The 13,647-nt window shown below is 38.8% G+C and overlaps 2 protein-coding genes across 2 annotated transcripts; both read left to right on the top strand.

Moving 5' to 3' along the window:
• The first annotated feature begins 3,690 nt into the window (after positions 1-3,690).
• Positions 3,691-7,049, top strand: LOC127798841 (40S ribosomal protein S18). Its single transcript, XM_052332468.1, has 4 exons — positions 3,691-3,848; positions 3,965-4,125; positions 5,655-5,843; positions 6,747-7,049. The coding sequence occupies exons 1-4, from the start codon at positions 3,846-3,848 to the stop codon at positions 6,850-6,852; spliced, it is 459 nt and encodes a 152-aa protein (XP_052188428.1). The 5' UTR covers positions 3,691-3,845; the 3' UTR covers positions 6,853-7,049.
• Positions 7,050-9,076: 2,027 nt separating this feature from the next.
• LOC127798839 (FRIGIDA-like protein 4a) lies at positions 9,077-13,518 on the top strand. Its single transcript, XM_052332466.1, has 3 exons — positions 9,077-10,099; positions 12,233-12,408; positions 12,797-13,518. Exons 1-3 carry the CDS (start codon positions 9,199-9,201, stop codon positions 13,271-13,273), a joined length of 1,554 nt encoding a protein of 517 aa, XP_052188426.1. The 5' UTR covers positions 9,077-9,198; the 3' UTR covers positions 13,274-13,518.
• Positions 13,519-13,647: the final 129 nt, after the last annotated feature.

The following is a 13,647-nucleotide window of genomic DNA, read 5'->3' as shown; positions in this document are numbered from 1 at the left end:
GAAAAGGTTTCACATATGTGATCTCATTAACGATATGCTCCCTGGTTTAATATTTATGCACCAATCACTATTGCATAAAAGGGGAAAAGATAGCTGAAGGCATTATGCGTATCAACTATTAATTTATGTGTGTAAAGATCAATTATTGTATGTGTCGATTTTTTCCGTTTTCCCATAAGTTTTGCTCTTATGTTATATTATTAACGACTTCTAAAAAAAAAATGGGAGAAGAAATTGAGAGCGGCAATCCAAGAGAAAGAAGATGTTCATCTTATTTTATAGATCCTATGCGGCTTGATTTCGCCATCCTATGCGGCTTTATGTTAAAATAAAACTTTCTAGAGGCTAGGGAAAAAGACAAGCAGAATCAATGGATGAAGTTCCACGGCAGCAAGGTACTGCTAATTTTGCTTTAGTTTTCTATCTCCTTCTCCGCAGAATTATAGTTGCAGCCATTAGCATCCCTAAAGCCAAAGCATCCAATGGGACCATTAGACCAAGTGTCAATCAGAGTCTGTTTCAGGTGAGAACCTGCTTTGAATCAAGTTGATAAAAAATGGTGGAAGTTCCTCTAGGAATGGCCATGTACACTCTGGTTTCAATAACTGATCTTGTGATAGCATCGTGCAGCCACATACGTGGCAATGGGCCAAATTGGGCTAGCCTCGAACCCTCAAAGAGATGGCTAATGGCTAGTAGGATGCATCTTTGCATGACAAGACGGTAGAGATGGCTATTGCGGATGTAGGCATTAAGACCGAACCGCGAAGACAAAATATGAACATTTTCTCTAATTGCGGACATAGGCATCAAGACTGAATCGCGAAGACAAAATATGAATATTCTTTCAAATCTCGGTCATCAACTATAATTCAAGCTAGTATGTGCACATGAAGACCGAGGGTCCGAAAGGCCTCGACAATGCAAGAGCAAAGGATCAGATGTGATCCTCGGGGGGCCCCGAACCCCCGAACACTCAAAAACAAATGATTAGATGTGATCCTCGGGGGGCCTCGAACCCCCGAACACTCAAGATGAAATGATCAAATATGATTCTCGCGGGGCATCGAGCTCCCGACTACTCGAGACAAAAGGATCACTTATGATCCTCGAACTCCTGACAACTCAAAATCAAAGAAGAATAATACCAGACATGATCTTCAGGGGGACTACCCCTTACTAAAAAACAGGAACGACTCAAAAGGGACCACCCCTAATAATTAAGGAATGAGTTCGAGGCTACGCACCTCAACCACCAAAGGCTCAAAGGGGACCACTCCTAATAATTAAGGAACGAGTTCGAGGCTTTGAACCTTAACCACCGAAGACCAAAGGGGACCACCCCTACTAATTAAGGCACTAGTTCAGAGGCTACGAACCTTCGCCAAATGAAGACCAAAAAAGGACCACCCTTAATAATTAAGGAACGAGTTCGAGACTTTGAACCTCGACCACCGAAGACAAAAGGGGACCACCCCTATTAATTAAGGCACTAGTTTGGAGGCTACGAACCTCCGCCAAATGAAGACCAAAAGGGGACCACCCCTAATAATTAAGGAACGAGTTCGAGGCTTTGAACCTCAACCATCGAAGACCAAAGGGGACCGCCCCTAATAATTAAGGAACGAGTTCGGGGCTACGAACCTCGACCATCGAAGGCTCAAAGGGGACCACCCCTAATAATTAAGGAATCAATTACAGGAATCACTCCCAAAACAAAAAGAAGGTTCGATGGAACCCCCCCTCGGTTCGGAAAGAACCTCCGATGAAAGCCGAAGGATCAAGATTCTCGCTAAAGCAAGCAGCGCTACATGAAAAGCTGCCTCATCGGGATAGTAGAGCTTATCCTAGTACACTTAAATGGTTAAGGGCAAAGATTTTATGAGCTTTGGAAAGCAAGTGAAAGAGAGAAACCTCATTCACCACAGCTTCGGCCAGCGGCTTCGAAAATGAGGCACGCAGCCTTGGCCAGCGGCCCCCGAAGCCAAGGCACGCAGCCTCGGCCAGCATGGCCTTGGCCCTAGGCCAAAAATAACAATATATATATGTACTAATTTAAGAGATAGCCTCTCTCTACCATAGGAAAATCCCCAAACGTCTCTATCACCCCAAACGACCTAATCACCCTCTGCATGGGAAGAGCGAAAGGGCATTGGGAGACTTGAAAAGCGAATTCAGCATCCAAGACTACTAACCTAATTTTTAGTAGAACTTTTTTACAGAGGCTAAAAAAAACAATGATGACTACTCCTTCAGCTACCCAACCTTCTCACTCGATCAGTTCAAGAAGTGGGGGGCAAGTGATGAGGGAATATTTATAGGAGGCAATTTTACTATACTACTTCTGAGAGGTTACCATTAACTTGGAGCTATGTGTGCCAGTAAAGGCTAATATGCGATCGCCACGTGTCAAGTCCTAGGAGCTCCATGTGTCTTTATAATCTCTATTATGATTTTGAACTGAAAAGAGATAGGGAGGAAGATTCAGTCAACTAAAAATATCTCCAACATCCCAAGAATTATCTCCATTTGGGAAGGTTATCTTTTCTTCCCATGAAAAGGGGATCAGCCTCTATTTTTGAAAGATATCTTATCTCTTAAGGAAAGACCAAGGGACATCTATAAATAGATGACAACCTCTACAGGTACGGAGATCTGACTCTTAAGCGACTCTTTTATTATCTTTCATTACTATTATACTCCTCGAAAATTCGTGAACTAACTTGAGCGTCGGAAGGATCACAGGGAGTAAGTCCCCACCCTTTTTGCAGGTACTTGGTTCGAGACAGAAGAAGGTGATGGGCTCTGCATCATCACATATAAAAGATTATATATTAAAAGGACATTTAAGATTTTTATCCTTTGGTATCATTGGAAATATATAAAAGTTTTGAACAATAATATGGTCAAAACTATTCTAGATATTTTATAAATTAATTTCACTAATTAAAACATTAGGGAAACAACGCAATCCAAGTGGAGGCTATTAGAAAGGAATGAATAAGTATTGAATTAGATGGTTTGTCACATATCAAATAAGGAATTTGGTTAAAAATATACTAATCCATTTTTTTATATATAGATTCAGATTTAAAAAAGGAAACAAAATTAAGCTTTATTTGTAGTGTTCTAAGAATTAAATCGACCTGATTAAATTAAAAACTAGTAAAAGTTCAGTCTAATTTATGAGTTATGACAACAAATTGTTTAGCAAAAAAATAGTTAATTTTTTACAAGAATTGTGACAAGACATTGACGAAATTAGTCAAATTATTATCTATCATCTCGTTAATACATCAATAATTTTATATAATTTATAATTTAAATATTTGATTATGAATTAATTTTACTTTCATCATAAATTCATGTCAATATTATCATATAAATATTTTTAATTATAAGATGATTGATGTTACTTAATACACTTGGTCTTATTTTGTAAATTTTATTCTTTTAAAACGTTTTATATCTTAATTTTAATCAATATATATTTAATTTATTTCATTGAAATGTATTTCTGAAGTAAATTAATTAAATAGTCGCTTAGGTGTGAAGAAAGGTTATAATATAAGTGAAAGTGAAGTGCTTAGAAGAAGCAGGAAAAATAATAATAAAAGAAGATAAAATATAAGCGAAGCCCGAAGATCGGCCCAGAGACGGCCCATCACATCCAGGGACCTTGTGGGCCGTGGCCCAATCTGGCAGCGTACATTCAACTAGGGTTTCAGCCTCGGCGCTTTTAAAACCCTGGTGCCCTCCTCTTAACGCTCTCTTCATCGCTGCCTCGAGAACGTGAGAGAGAGTGAGAGACGACAGAGACAAGAGGCGCGAAGGGAACTGCAACCATGGTAGGGAATATCGTTCTTTCTCATGTTATCTATGATTGGCTCGCCGTTATATTTGATCTTGTTGATTGATTGAATCAATCGTGTACTTGAAATCCTTCGATTTGCTTCTTTTGCAGTCTCTGGTGGCAAACGAAGATTTCCAACACATCCTTCGTGTTCTGAACACGAACGTCGATGGGAAGCAGAAGATCATGTTCGCCCTCACCTCCATCAAGGGTATTGGCCGTCGATTCGCCAACATCGTCTGCAAGAAAGCCGACGTCGACATGAACAAAAGGTAAATTCTTCTTTGTGTTTTCTTTTTAATCGTTGCGTCACATATATGTTCTGCATACTTATTCTATTTGTTGATTTGCTTTTTTGTCTTAGTAATGATGTATTTTTCTTCCAAATTTTGGAGGAAATAAGAACTAGAAGATGAGAATTAGAAGAAGGTTAAGAGGTTGGGTTAATTGAAACCATACGTATATTTGGTGTTACAATATGAGAAGATGAGTACAAAATCGTCGCTCTCAGCTTCATGACGGGTTTTTAGAACTCTTTTAGCCACACGACATTTCTACTCGGCACATTTGCAATATCCCAATATATGCTAATATTACTTGCTATACGTCAGTATAGTCAGGCACAAATCTGGTACATATAATCTTCTTTGTTTTGTTCTGTATCCGAGACTATATTGCGAACTGTTGTAATACATATTGATAACGATGGCCTGGATTTGGGGGAACCTAAATGCCTACCCTAGTATGGTTAAACTAATTCATCTTTTGCCAATGGAAAATTACTGCTTGACCTGATATAAAAATTTATTGGCAAACTCGACCTTGAAAAATTGACGTGGCTTTGAGAAATATGTTTATAACTGTCTGATTTTGAATAAAATTTCATTAACAATCTGGCAATGGTTAGAAATTCGTTGATTTTCTGAAATAAATGTTGAATAGTGGAATCCAGTCTGTTTATATGATAAATTATAAATTTTTGTTCATTTAGATGGAGAATTTTTTGAGACTGGAGCATTAAAAGTATTTAATCATATTGGCCTTTAGCTAATTGAAATTGTGTCTAGCTTTGTACTAGGTATGGGGTTGTTGCTTGTTACTATAAGGTGGTTGTTAGAGATGTCTACTCTTAGCATGACAGATTCATATACATGGCTAAGTTAAGTGATCTTTTTTGTTGGAAAACAATTGGAAATTAGTTATTTTTGGCATTTTCTTAAGAGATAAGATTTGCTTTATATGTGGTTATACCATGCTAAAAGAAAGTAAAGTGACAGACTTGACTTCCAACTACTTGCAGTCCAATTGTGAGCCTTATCCAATCGTTACTTCAATTCAAGTATTGAATTGCTATCCCTATTTCGGCTTTTCTAAGATTCACGGTGTATCTTGTTCATTTTTCTTTATCTTTGTTCCTCTTTTCTTAATGGAATATCCAATTTTAGAAGTAGTTTCCCCACTCAAATAATGTTTTAATTTAAATCTTCTGTACGGTTTGATTCTCTGTGATTCTGGAAAGGGATGAGGAGCAGATTGATTTTTCTGTTAGTGATACAGCGATATCATACATTATAAAAGGTCTAGTCCGCTTGGTCCATCAAGGAAGACAGTGAATTTAATCTTCCTGTAATGTAGTATTTTGTAGCCTAGTGCTTTAGTTGGAGCTCTATCATCTGACATGAGTACAAAATCATGCATATGAGTAACATGCATCTAAGCACTTCAGAATATAAACTTGTGGAGCTTAAATATTTTTTTCCTTTGATGGAATTTGTTTAAAATATTAAATGGAATTGTGCAGAGCTGGTGAACTATCTGCTGCTGAGATTGACCATTTGATGACCATCGTGGCAAACCCCCACCAGTTTAATATCCCTAACTGGTTTCTCAATCGGAAAAAAGATTACAAGGATGGCAAGTATTCTCAGGTTGTTGCCAATGCACTGGACATGAAATTGAGAGATGATCTGGAACGTCTGAAGAAAATCAGGTATGCCTCAAATATGTCTTATTTGTTCTCTTATACCTTGTCCTGTTCATTACAATTTAACAGATTGAGTGATGGCTGTGATTATCTGGCTTGTTAATTAGTTTTTTTTTTTGCCTGGGAAGTTAATCGAATAATTTTCTTTCCATAAATTGTGAACTACTAGTTGTTTGTTGCTTTTGTGAAATTTTCTATTTTGAAGCTGTTACAAAATGCTATGGGCCTATATAGCATGTGGGGAGTGTTGTAAATTCTTCTAGGCTAAAAGTACTTGTTAACTCTGAATACTCTTATTTTTATTAGCTTTGACCTTTTAAACTTCCTGCTAATAATTTACCACTGTATTCCCTTTTGTTGTTAGTTGTTTTACATCCCTAACTTGTGCTTCCACCATTCAAATCAAGTCCAAATTGCAGGGCATGTATTAGAAAATGTGGAACTATTGTGCCAACTCTGTTTATTTATTGCCTGTAGATGGCCAGACATTAAAAGGAAATTTGTTGATGAATAAGAACATCCATAAATATAGGAGAAACTATCCATGTAAACATGTATAAATGTGTATAAATTTCCAATTAGCATCTCCGCCTGGTTTGTCACAGGTCTGTGATAATGATCCAAGATTATATGATAGTGTAGAAATAAGTTTGTTCTTCTCCATTGAAGTGTGATACAAAAAATAAAGGACACTCTTTTTTGGAGCACCACTCCATCTCCCGATTATTTTAGTAGGTCGTCTTTTGGTACTTGGCCAAATTAGTGATGGTTATTGTAGCTATATATGTAGCTGGGGACCCAACTGGCCAACTCAAAGCACGACTGTTTGCTGGTTGAGGGGGTCAGATTATCTGTTGATTATGGCCTGCTCTGCAGTTTAATGCTAATGATTGTTATTGAATGGAGCAGGAACCACCGTGGTCTACGTCACTACTGGGGACTGCGAGTCCGTGGTCAGCACACCAAGACAACTGGCCGCAGAGGGAAGACAGTTGGTGTCTCTAAGAAACGTTAAGAGGCCCGTGTTGCTCATTTTGAGGATTTTGCAATGTTTTATGCGTCATTCCATAAATATACTTGCTTCAATTCTGTAGTGTAGGGTGGATTCTTTAAAAGGTTTTGCTGCCAGGTTTTTTATGATATTGTGAGTCTTGCTTTTGTGTTATGGACCTTGTTTAATTTTGAAATTCCAAGTTTGATGTTGGTCTTAAAGTTCGTTTGGATGATTACTGCCTGAGAAGTAATATGAGTAGGGGTTGCAAGTTTGGTTTCGTTTTAACTTGCGAGATTGTCTCCTGCAATCGAGCTTTTGCTGACCTGGATGTATCAAGAAGAGCATGGTGGCAGTGCTTGTGATGGGCATTTCTAGTTGAGATGCCTGATAATAAACCCACTGGAACTTGGAGTAGCACTCAGCGCGTGCCTTTGCCTTGGAAACACACCTAGAGTATGGGGGCGGTTACGTTTTGTGACTCAATTGTAAATTGAGTTGGTAAAATTCAAAGGCTGAGTAGGATTAAGGTAATTGACTATTTTACCCAAACGTTTTCGTCTCTCCCCTCATCTTAGTAACTGATTATTAATTTTTTGAGACAAATCAATTTTTATGAAAAGAGGGAGATTACGTAATTTTTTATTTAGATATTTATAAATGATAATTTTTATTATATTAATATATTAATGTATTATATATTTATATTAATATGATATTAAATATAATATATTACAGAAATATTATAAAATGGACCCTGCAATGTTGCGGGGGAGGAAGTTGGAAAGGGGGACGAGTCATTAGATCTGGGCTCCTCACGGTACAAGTGGATGTGTGGGTTTCTCTACCGACGACAGCAACATAGATCCCTAGATCGGGGTAGGGTTGGACTTGAGTTGGTTCAAATTTTGACTTGTTAAAAAAAGAAAGTAACTTGAGTTTGAGTTTGACTTGGAACTAAAAATTCTCTTTAAACTCTAATTTGTTAAGTTTGAATTTGAATATATGTATAAATGAGTTTATAAACGGGTTTATTTATAAATTTGTTTGCAAGTTTTGTTCATGAGTTTATATGAAAGTCATGTTTGATATTATGTAAAATTGTAAATGAGATATTATTATAAATGCAGAGAGCAAAAATATGAGATTTGACTAAACAAACATAGCGTAAATAAATATAATTAATTAACGAAGCACATTTTGGTTGGCCTCTTTCATTGAAAAAATTATTGTACCAAGGTCACACGGGACTAGGTATAACGCCAACTTTTTAGGGCCTTAGATGTGGCTTCAACCTTGTGGCTGGCTGTCATTTCGGAAAATGAATGGCAATAACAATAATAATGGTATTAAATTATAGAATAGATTTCAGAAAACCAGAACTAATCAGGAGCCTCCAGGCTCAAACTGGTGTTTGAAATCTAAACAAAACGTAAACAACAACACCAACTACACCCACCCACCCACCCATGGCCAGCAGGCCAAGCCTGGCCGTGGCGATTACAGGCTGGAAAAGGTGAGGGGACTGACAAGAATGAGAGGCAAAGCCGAGTGTACAGTGGGCGTGAACATGATTTACTCACATGCGCATGCCTGCCTGCCTTTCTTTTACCACATCTTCTTCTTCTTCTTCTTCTTCTTCTTCTGCAGTAGAGAGTGACAGAGAGAGAGAGAGGGTTAAAATATCTTATCAGGTCCGTTAAATCATACTTTTAAAATTTATCCCTTTCAATGAGATAAATACACCAATAATAACAACATATGCCAATTTATATATCAATTCTTTTCTATAAATTATCTTATCTCTAATCTAATGCTTTTCTAACTATTAATTATGAAAAGTGCATTTCTTCAACTCTTAATCTCTCTTGTTAAATATTTATTTTACCATTCTTACAAAAAAAAAAAAAATATCCCTATTAATCTCACCTGCCTAATGCTAAGACTAAGGGCGACAGAGAAAATCATTAATAATTCATTTAAAATTAATTTTTTTAAAAAATAAAATTTTATATATAAATAAAATTTATATACCTTAATAAACATCGTATTTAGTATTTCACTTACCTACTGATTTTTCCATTAAGGCTGCCACCAGGCAGGTTATCCTACGCAAAATCACACCCTGGGCGCACGTTAGCACCAGCATAGTACCGCCACATCTTGTCAGACGCCACCACACGTGTCTGTCTTTTCACCCGCCACGTTAGCAATCGTCCTCTTCCTCCTAACCCTGCCTTATCGCCATCACCAAACTCCCCCTCACTTCTTCTTCTTCTTCTTCTTCTTCCTTCCCCTTCAATTTCTAGGGTTTTCCCCTGCACCCCTTTTACTCAAGGCCGCGCCGAGTCACAGGCTCCTGCTGTAACAATGGGCTCACTCACCGATCCCGGCGGCGGGTTGACTCAGTCGACGCCGCCGAGTTTCGACAAGTTCCAGCGGCAAGCCTCGCTGATGACGAGCTGCACGCTTCTCTGGAAAGAGCTCTCCGATCACTTCTCCTCACTCGAACAGAATCTTCAGAAGAAGTCCAAGGCTTTGAAAGACAAGATCACGACTCTGGACACTCACACCAAGGAGTCTCTCCAAGTCCTCCAGAACCGTGAGTGCACCATCGACGACGCCGTTTCGATTGCCCTGGACAAGGTCTACCAGAGTAAGGAGGCCGCTCTTCTGGCTGTGGTAACTATCAAAGACAGCGTCTCCGGCGAAGTTGATGATGGTGAGGGTTTACTGTTGAAGCTGCGCTCCTACTGTACGAGAATGGACGCCGAGGGGTTCTGGCGGTTCGTGTCGGCGCAGAAGAAGGAACTGGACTCGATGAGGACTCAAATGCCTGTTGCGCTCGGAGACTCTGTCGATCCGGCGAAATTTGTCTTGGAGGCAATTTCCGAGGTGTTTCCGGTGGACAATAGGGCGGATAAGAGCGATAGAGCGAACGATTTGGGCTGGGCGTGCGTTCTGATGCTCGAGTCGCTGATTCCGGCGGTGGTCGACCCGATTTTGGGAAACTCACGGCTTCTGGTGACACCGAGCGTGAAGGAGCGAGCGAAGGAGATAGCGGAGACTTGGAAGGCGAGCCTGGACGAGCGCGGCGGCATAGAGAACGTGAAGACTCCGGACGTGCACACGTTTTTGCAGCACTTGGTGACTTTCGGGATTGTCAAGAAGGAAGACATTGATTTATATAGGAAGCTTGTGGTTGGCTCTGCTTGGAGGAAGCAAATGCCCAAGCTTGCAGTCTCGTTGGGATTGGGTGATAAAATGCCGGGTATGTTTAAATTTTGAGCTTTATTTTTCTTCTTTGTTTGGCAGCTGAGTTTCTTGTTTTGTTTAATGCGGCTATCCTTGCTTGTTAGGATGGGCGTGTTTCATCCTGAATTAGTTCCTTAGCAGGATGTATCAAGAAAAACAGCCAAATTCTTGGTACACCTTGCAACCATAATGTTTCTTAACCTGTGTCGTGAGGGTCCAAATACCGCATCTTTCCAATTCTCTGGATCATTCATTTTGAACTCATTAGTTGTCTTCCCATGCGGTTTTATATGGTTTTTGTTTTGTGTTGTGACAAATGGAGTAATAAACGCCAATCATACAAGTAAATTTTGCTGTGTCTATTGTTTAGATGCTATTGAGCTTGCTTGTTCCCCTTTTGAAAGATTGATCTTATCATGACAATTTATGACCTTAGATGGTACGATATGAAAGCCTAGCATTTGAGCGGGACTACATTGAATCATGCAATTAACGAAATTGGGTTTTTAGGTAGATAAACAGAGAGTCCAAAAGGCTTACTCTTTGTGTGACTGCCATGGAATTTTATGAGAGACCTTTCCAAGCAGGGTGGTTCTTTCTAAGTTTTTGGTTGAGATAGTTCCATCAAGAACAACCAAAAACCATTAGAGTGATTCGGATTTTTATTCTTACAAATTCCCACAAAAGCACATTGTTTTTGACTCAAGATTTGATCTTTTATTGAAACAATTGTATTTTTTTTCTCAAAGAACAAGATAGAATATTAGAATTCATGTAGCTGTGTTTACACTCTGCTTGGGACCTCCCAGATTCAAAAGTCCCATAAAAACTTTTAGAAATTTGTTTATCTGGGATCTAAGATTGTAGACCAAGAGTTTATAGAGAGCTTCCTCTTTCTTATTTTTTGGAGTTTCCCCGTGTATCCATTTGTCTTTGTTTCATTCCTCTTGGCTTTTAGCTTGGATGCTTATTCCAATTTGTGTACAGAGTAGCAGAGTATGGACCAGCTGAACATATCAGTTAATGGGGCAAGAAAATTTTGTTATTCTTTTCCAAGGGAGGATGAAAAACGAAATTTCTTTTTTTTTTCCAGGCAAAAAATTTGGGGGGTGGGGGTGGTTGAATTTGAAGTTAGTTCACACTTTCTAATGGTTAGTTTCCTAAAAAAATTTGTTATTTTGTTCAGTTTAAGGAAAATTTTGACTTTTCAACAGTTCTATTTCTCTATATGCTATTGATCCACACGGGGATGACTCAGATATCGTCCATTTGTCAAAGTAGTTATGTTGTCCACGTGCAAACACTGTGTGCCTACAGTCATGCATTGTGCAAATAGTATGTTTTGCTTCTTTTTTGTCAGTTTTTTCTTGGTTTTGCACTTATATAACCAAATAGCATTTATTAGACAACAGCCAACTCAACAAACTGTTTAGCTTGGCCTCTTACTGCATTCCTGTAAATAACCATCAATTGGAATAAAATGTTGTTCTGTTAGTCTCCATCATTTAGTTTATGAGATATTCAGATCTAGCTTGTAAAATTTATATGTTTTGCATATTATGCTGTTTTATTTCAGTCAGAATTGCTTGGCGATACTTCTGGATCTTAAAAGTGCTAGTTTATTGTAAGACGGCATTACGGTGCTTGAGATTTCAATCCTTGAGTTGAAAGGAAAAAGAAAAGTGAAGTCTAATTCCAAGTTCTCTTCATAAGATGAGACATGGAAGAAATTTGTAAAAAATATAGTAATAGAATCTTATTTGAAATGAAAAAATATTAACTGGATGTGTATGATGAGCTGGAGAAGGGAACTATCTGCTGTGAAGTTGAATGGTCAGACTTGGCCCCTTTGATATCCTGCTGACAAGAGGCACGTTTTGATCATTTTAACTCTTGGAGGAGGTAGGTGGGTCATACACTTTCGTGTGGTGTTCATGACATTCTGCATGCAACCTTGAACTTGTTAACATTTTCACAACCTTTTTTTAGGCCTTATTGCCACTAGATCTCCTATGCTGAGCTGCTGCTTTTTTTTTTTTTTGACTCATGTTTTATGTATCTTTAAGCATTTTGGCGTACTTGTTTTGTTGTAACTAGGTTTGTTTTGTGGGGATATGTGACAATTTAGTTTTTGTGCTTATTTACACAGATCTGATTGAAGAATTAATCAGCAGGGGGCAGCAGGTTGATGCAATCCATTTTACTTTCGAAGTTGGCCTTCAGGACAAGTTTCCCCCTGTCCCACTGCTGAAGGCTTTCCTCAAGGATGCAAAAAAAGCTGCAACTTCTATTTTGGTGGATCCTAAAAATTCTGGCCGTGCTGCGGTATTAATCTATTTATTTTATTTATATTTTTCATTTATTGATCATAAAAGTGAATTCCTTTTATTTTGCTAGTACTTGTACACACGTGCTCATTCAAGCAGAATCCCTTGTTCTTTCGTCATGCAAGTTCCCTTTTTTGACGGCTGCCACCAGATCTTGATCTACTGTTTCCAGAACATTGCAAAATTTGATTATTAAAATATTATGCTATAAGACCTTCCTGTTAATATGCAGATTCCTCACAGTTGATAATTCATTTTATTATCGCATTTATGAGTAGATTAATGCTTGCTGCATGATAGGTAGTTACCATCACATGCTGATCTAATTTTGTTTGGTAAAATGGGATACAGGCTCTAAAACAGTGGTAATCCTTTGTATTTTGCAGCACCTTGCTGCACGCAAGGAGCAGTCAGCCCTTCGGGCTGTCATAAAGTGCATTGAAGAGTACAAACTCGAGGCTGAATTCCCTCCAGAAAATCTCAAGAAGCGCCTGGAACAACTAGAGAAGACCAAGAGCGAGAAGAAGAAGGCAGCTGCTGTCCCAGCCAACAAAAGAACGCGGGTAAACAATGGTGGCCCGATGCCGCCTGCAAAGGCTGGCCGCTCAACAAATGCTTATGTGTCATCTTTCCCGGCTCCTGCATTTGTCCGGTCCCCGTCACACACTCAATATGCCACTGGGATTCCACAGTATCCTGCATCCCCAGTCATATACAGCAGCCGGAGTCCTCCTTATGCATACTCACCTGAAGCAGCCTCTCCGCCACTGGCCGGGTCTTATCCAGTGGCTCCAATCAACTATTCTCCCTATGGTGGTTATGGCAATGGCGTTGCACCAGCTTATCAGCAGGCTTACTACTGATAGAAGTGACCGTTCTCTGAAGATGGCGACTTTCTGATATTATGTTGACCCTACTCTCAGATGTTGTCTAAATGGTTTGTAATCACTAACCTTTTAATGGTAGCGATAAGTGTGTCTTGTAATCCTTAATCCCGACCTTCTATCCTGCTTCTCGACACGTGGAGGACAGGCTCTCTCTCTAATGTTGGTTAAACTTTGTAATATTAGATGATTGTGAAATATAGTTGAGGCAGCTTCTTACTAAAGATTTGGCGTAAACAAACTGGCATGTGGGTGCATCGTCATTCAATGCTATGATTCGGTTTGTATTGAACATGTCTGAACTTCTTGATCTAGAGGATAAGAGGAGTAAACAAATCCAAGTTTACCAATTC

Source organism: Diospyros lotus, chromosome 4, assembly GCF_014633365.1.
Source record: "Diospyros lotus cultivar Yz01 chromosome 4, ASM1463336v1, whole genome shotgun sequence".
In the NCBI taxonomy this organism is placed as follows: Eukaryota; Viridiplantae; Streptophyta; class Magnoliopsida; order Ericales; family Ebenaceae; genus Diospyros; species Diospyros lotus.
This window is presented reverse-complemented; position numbering and strand designations above follow the sequence as displayed.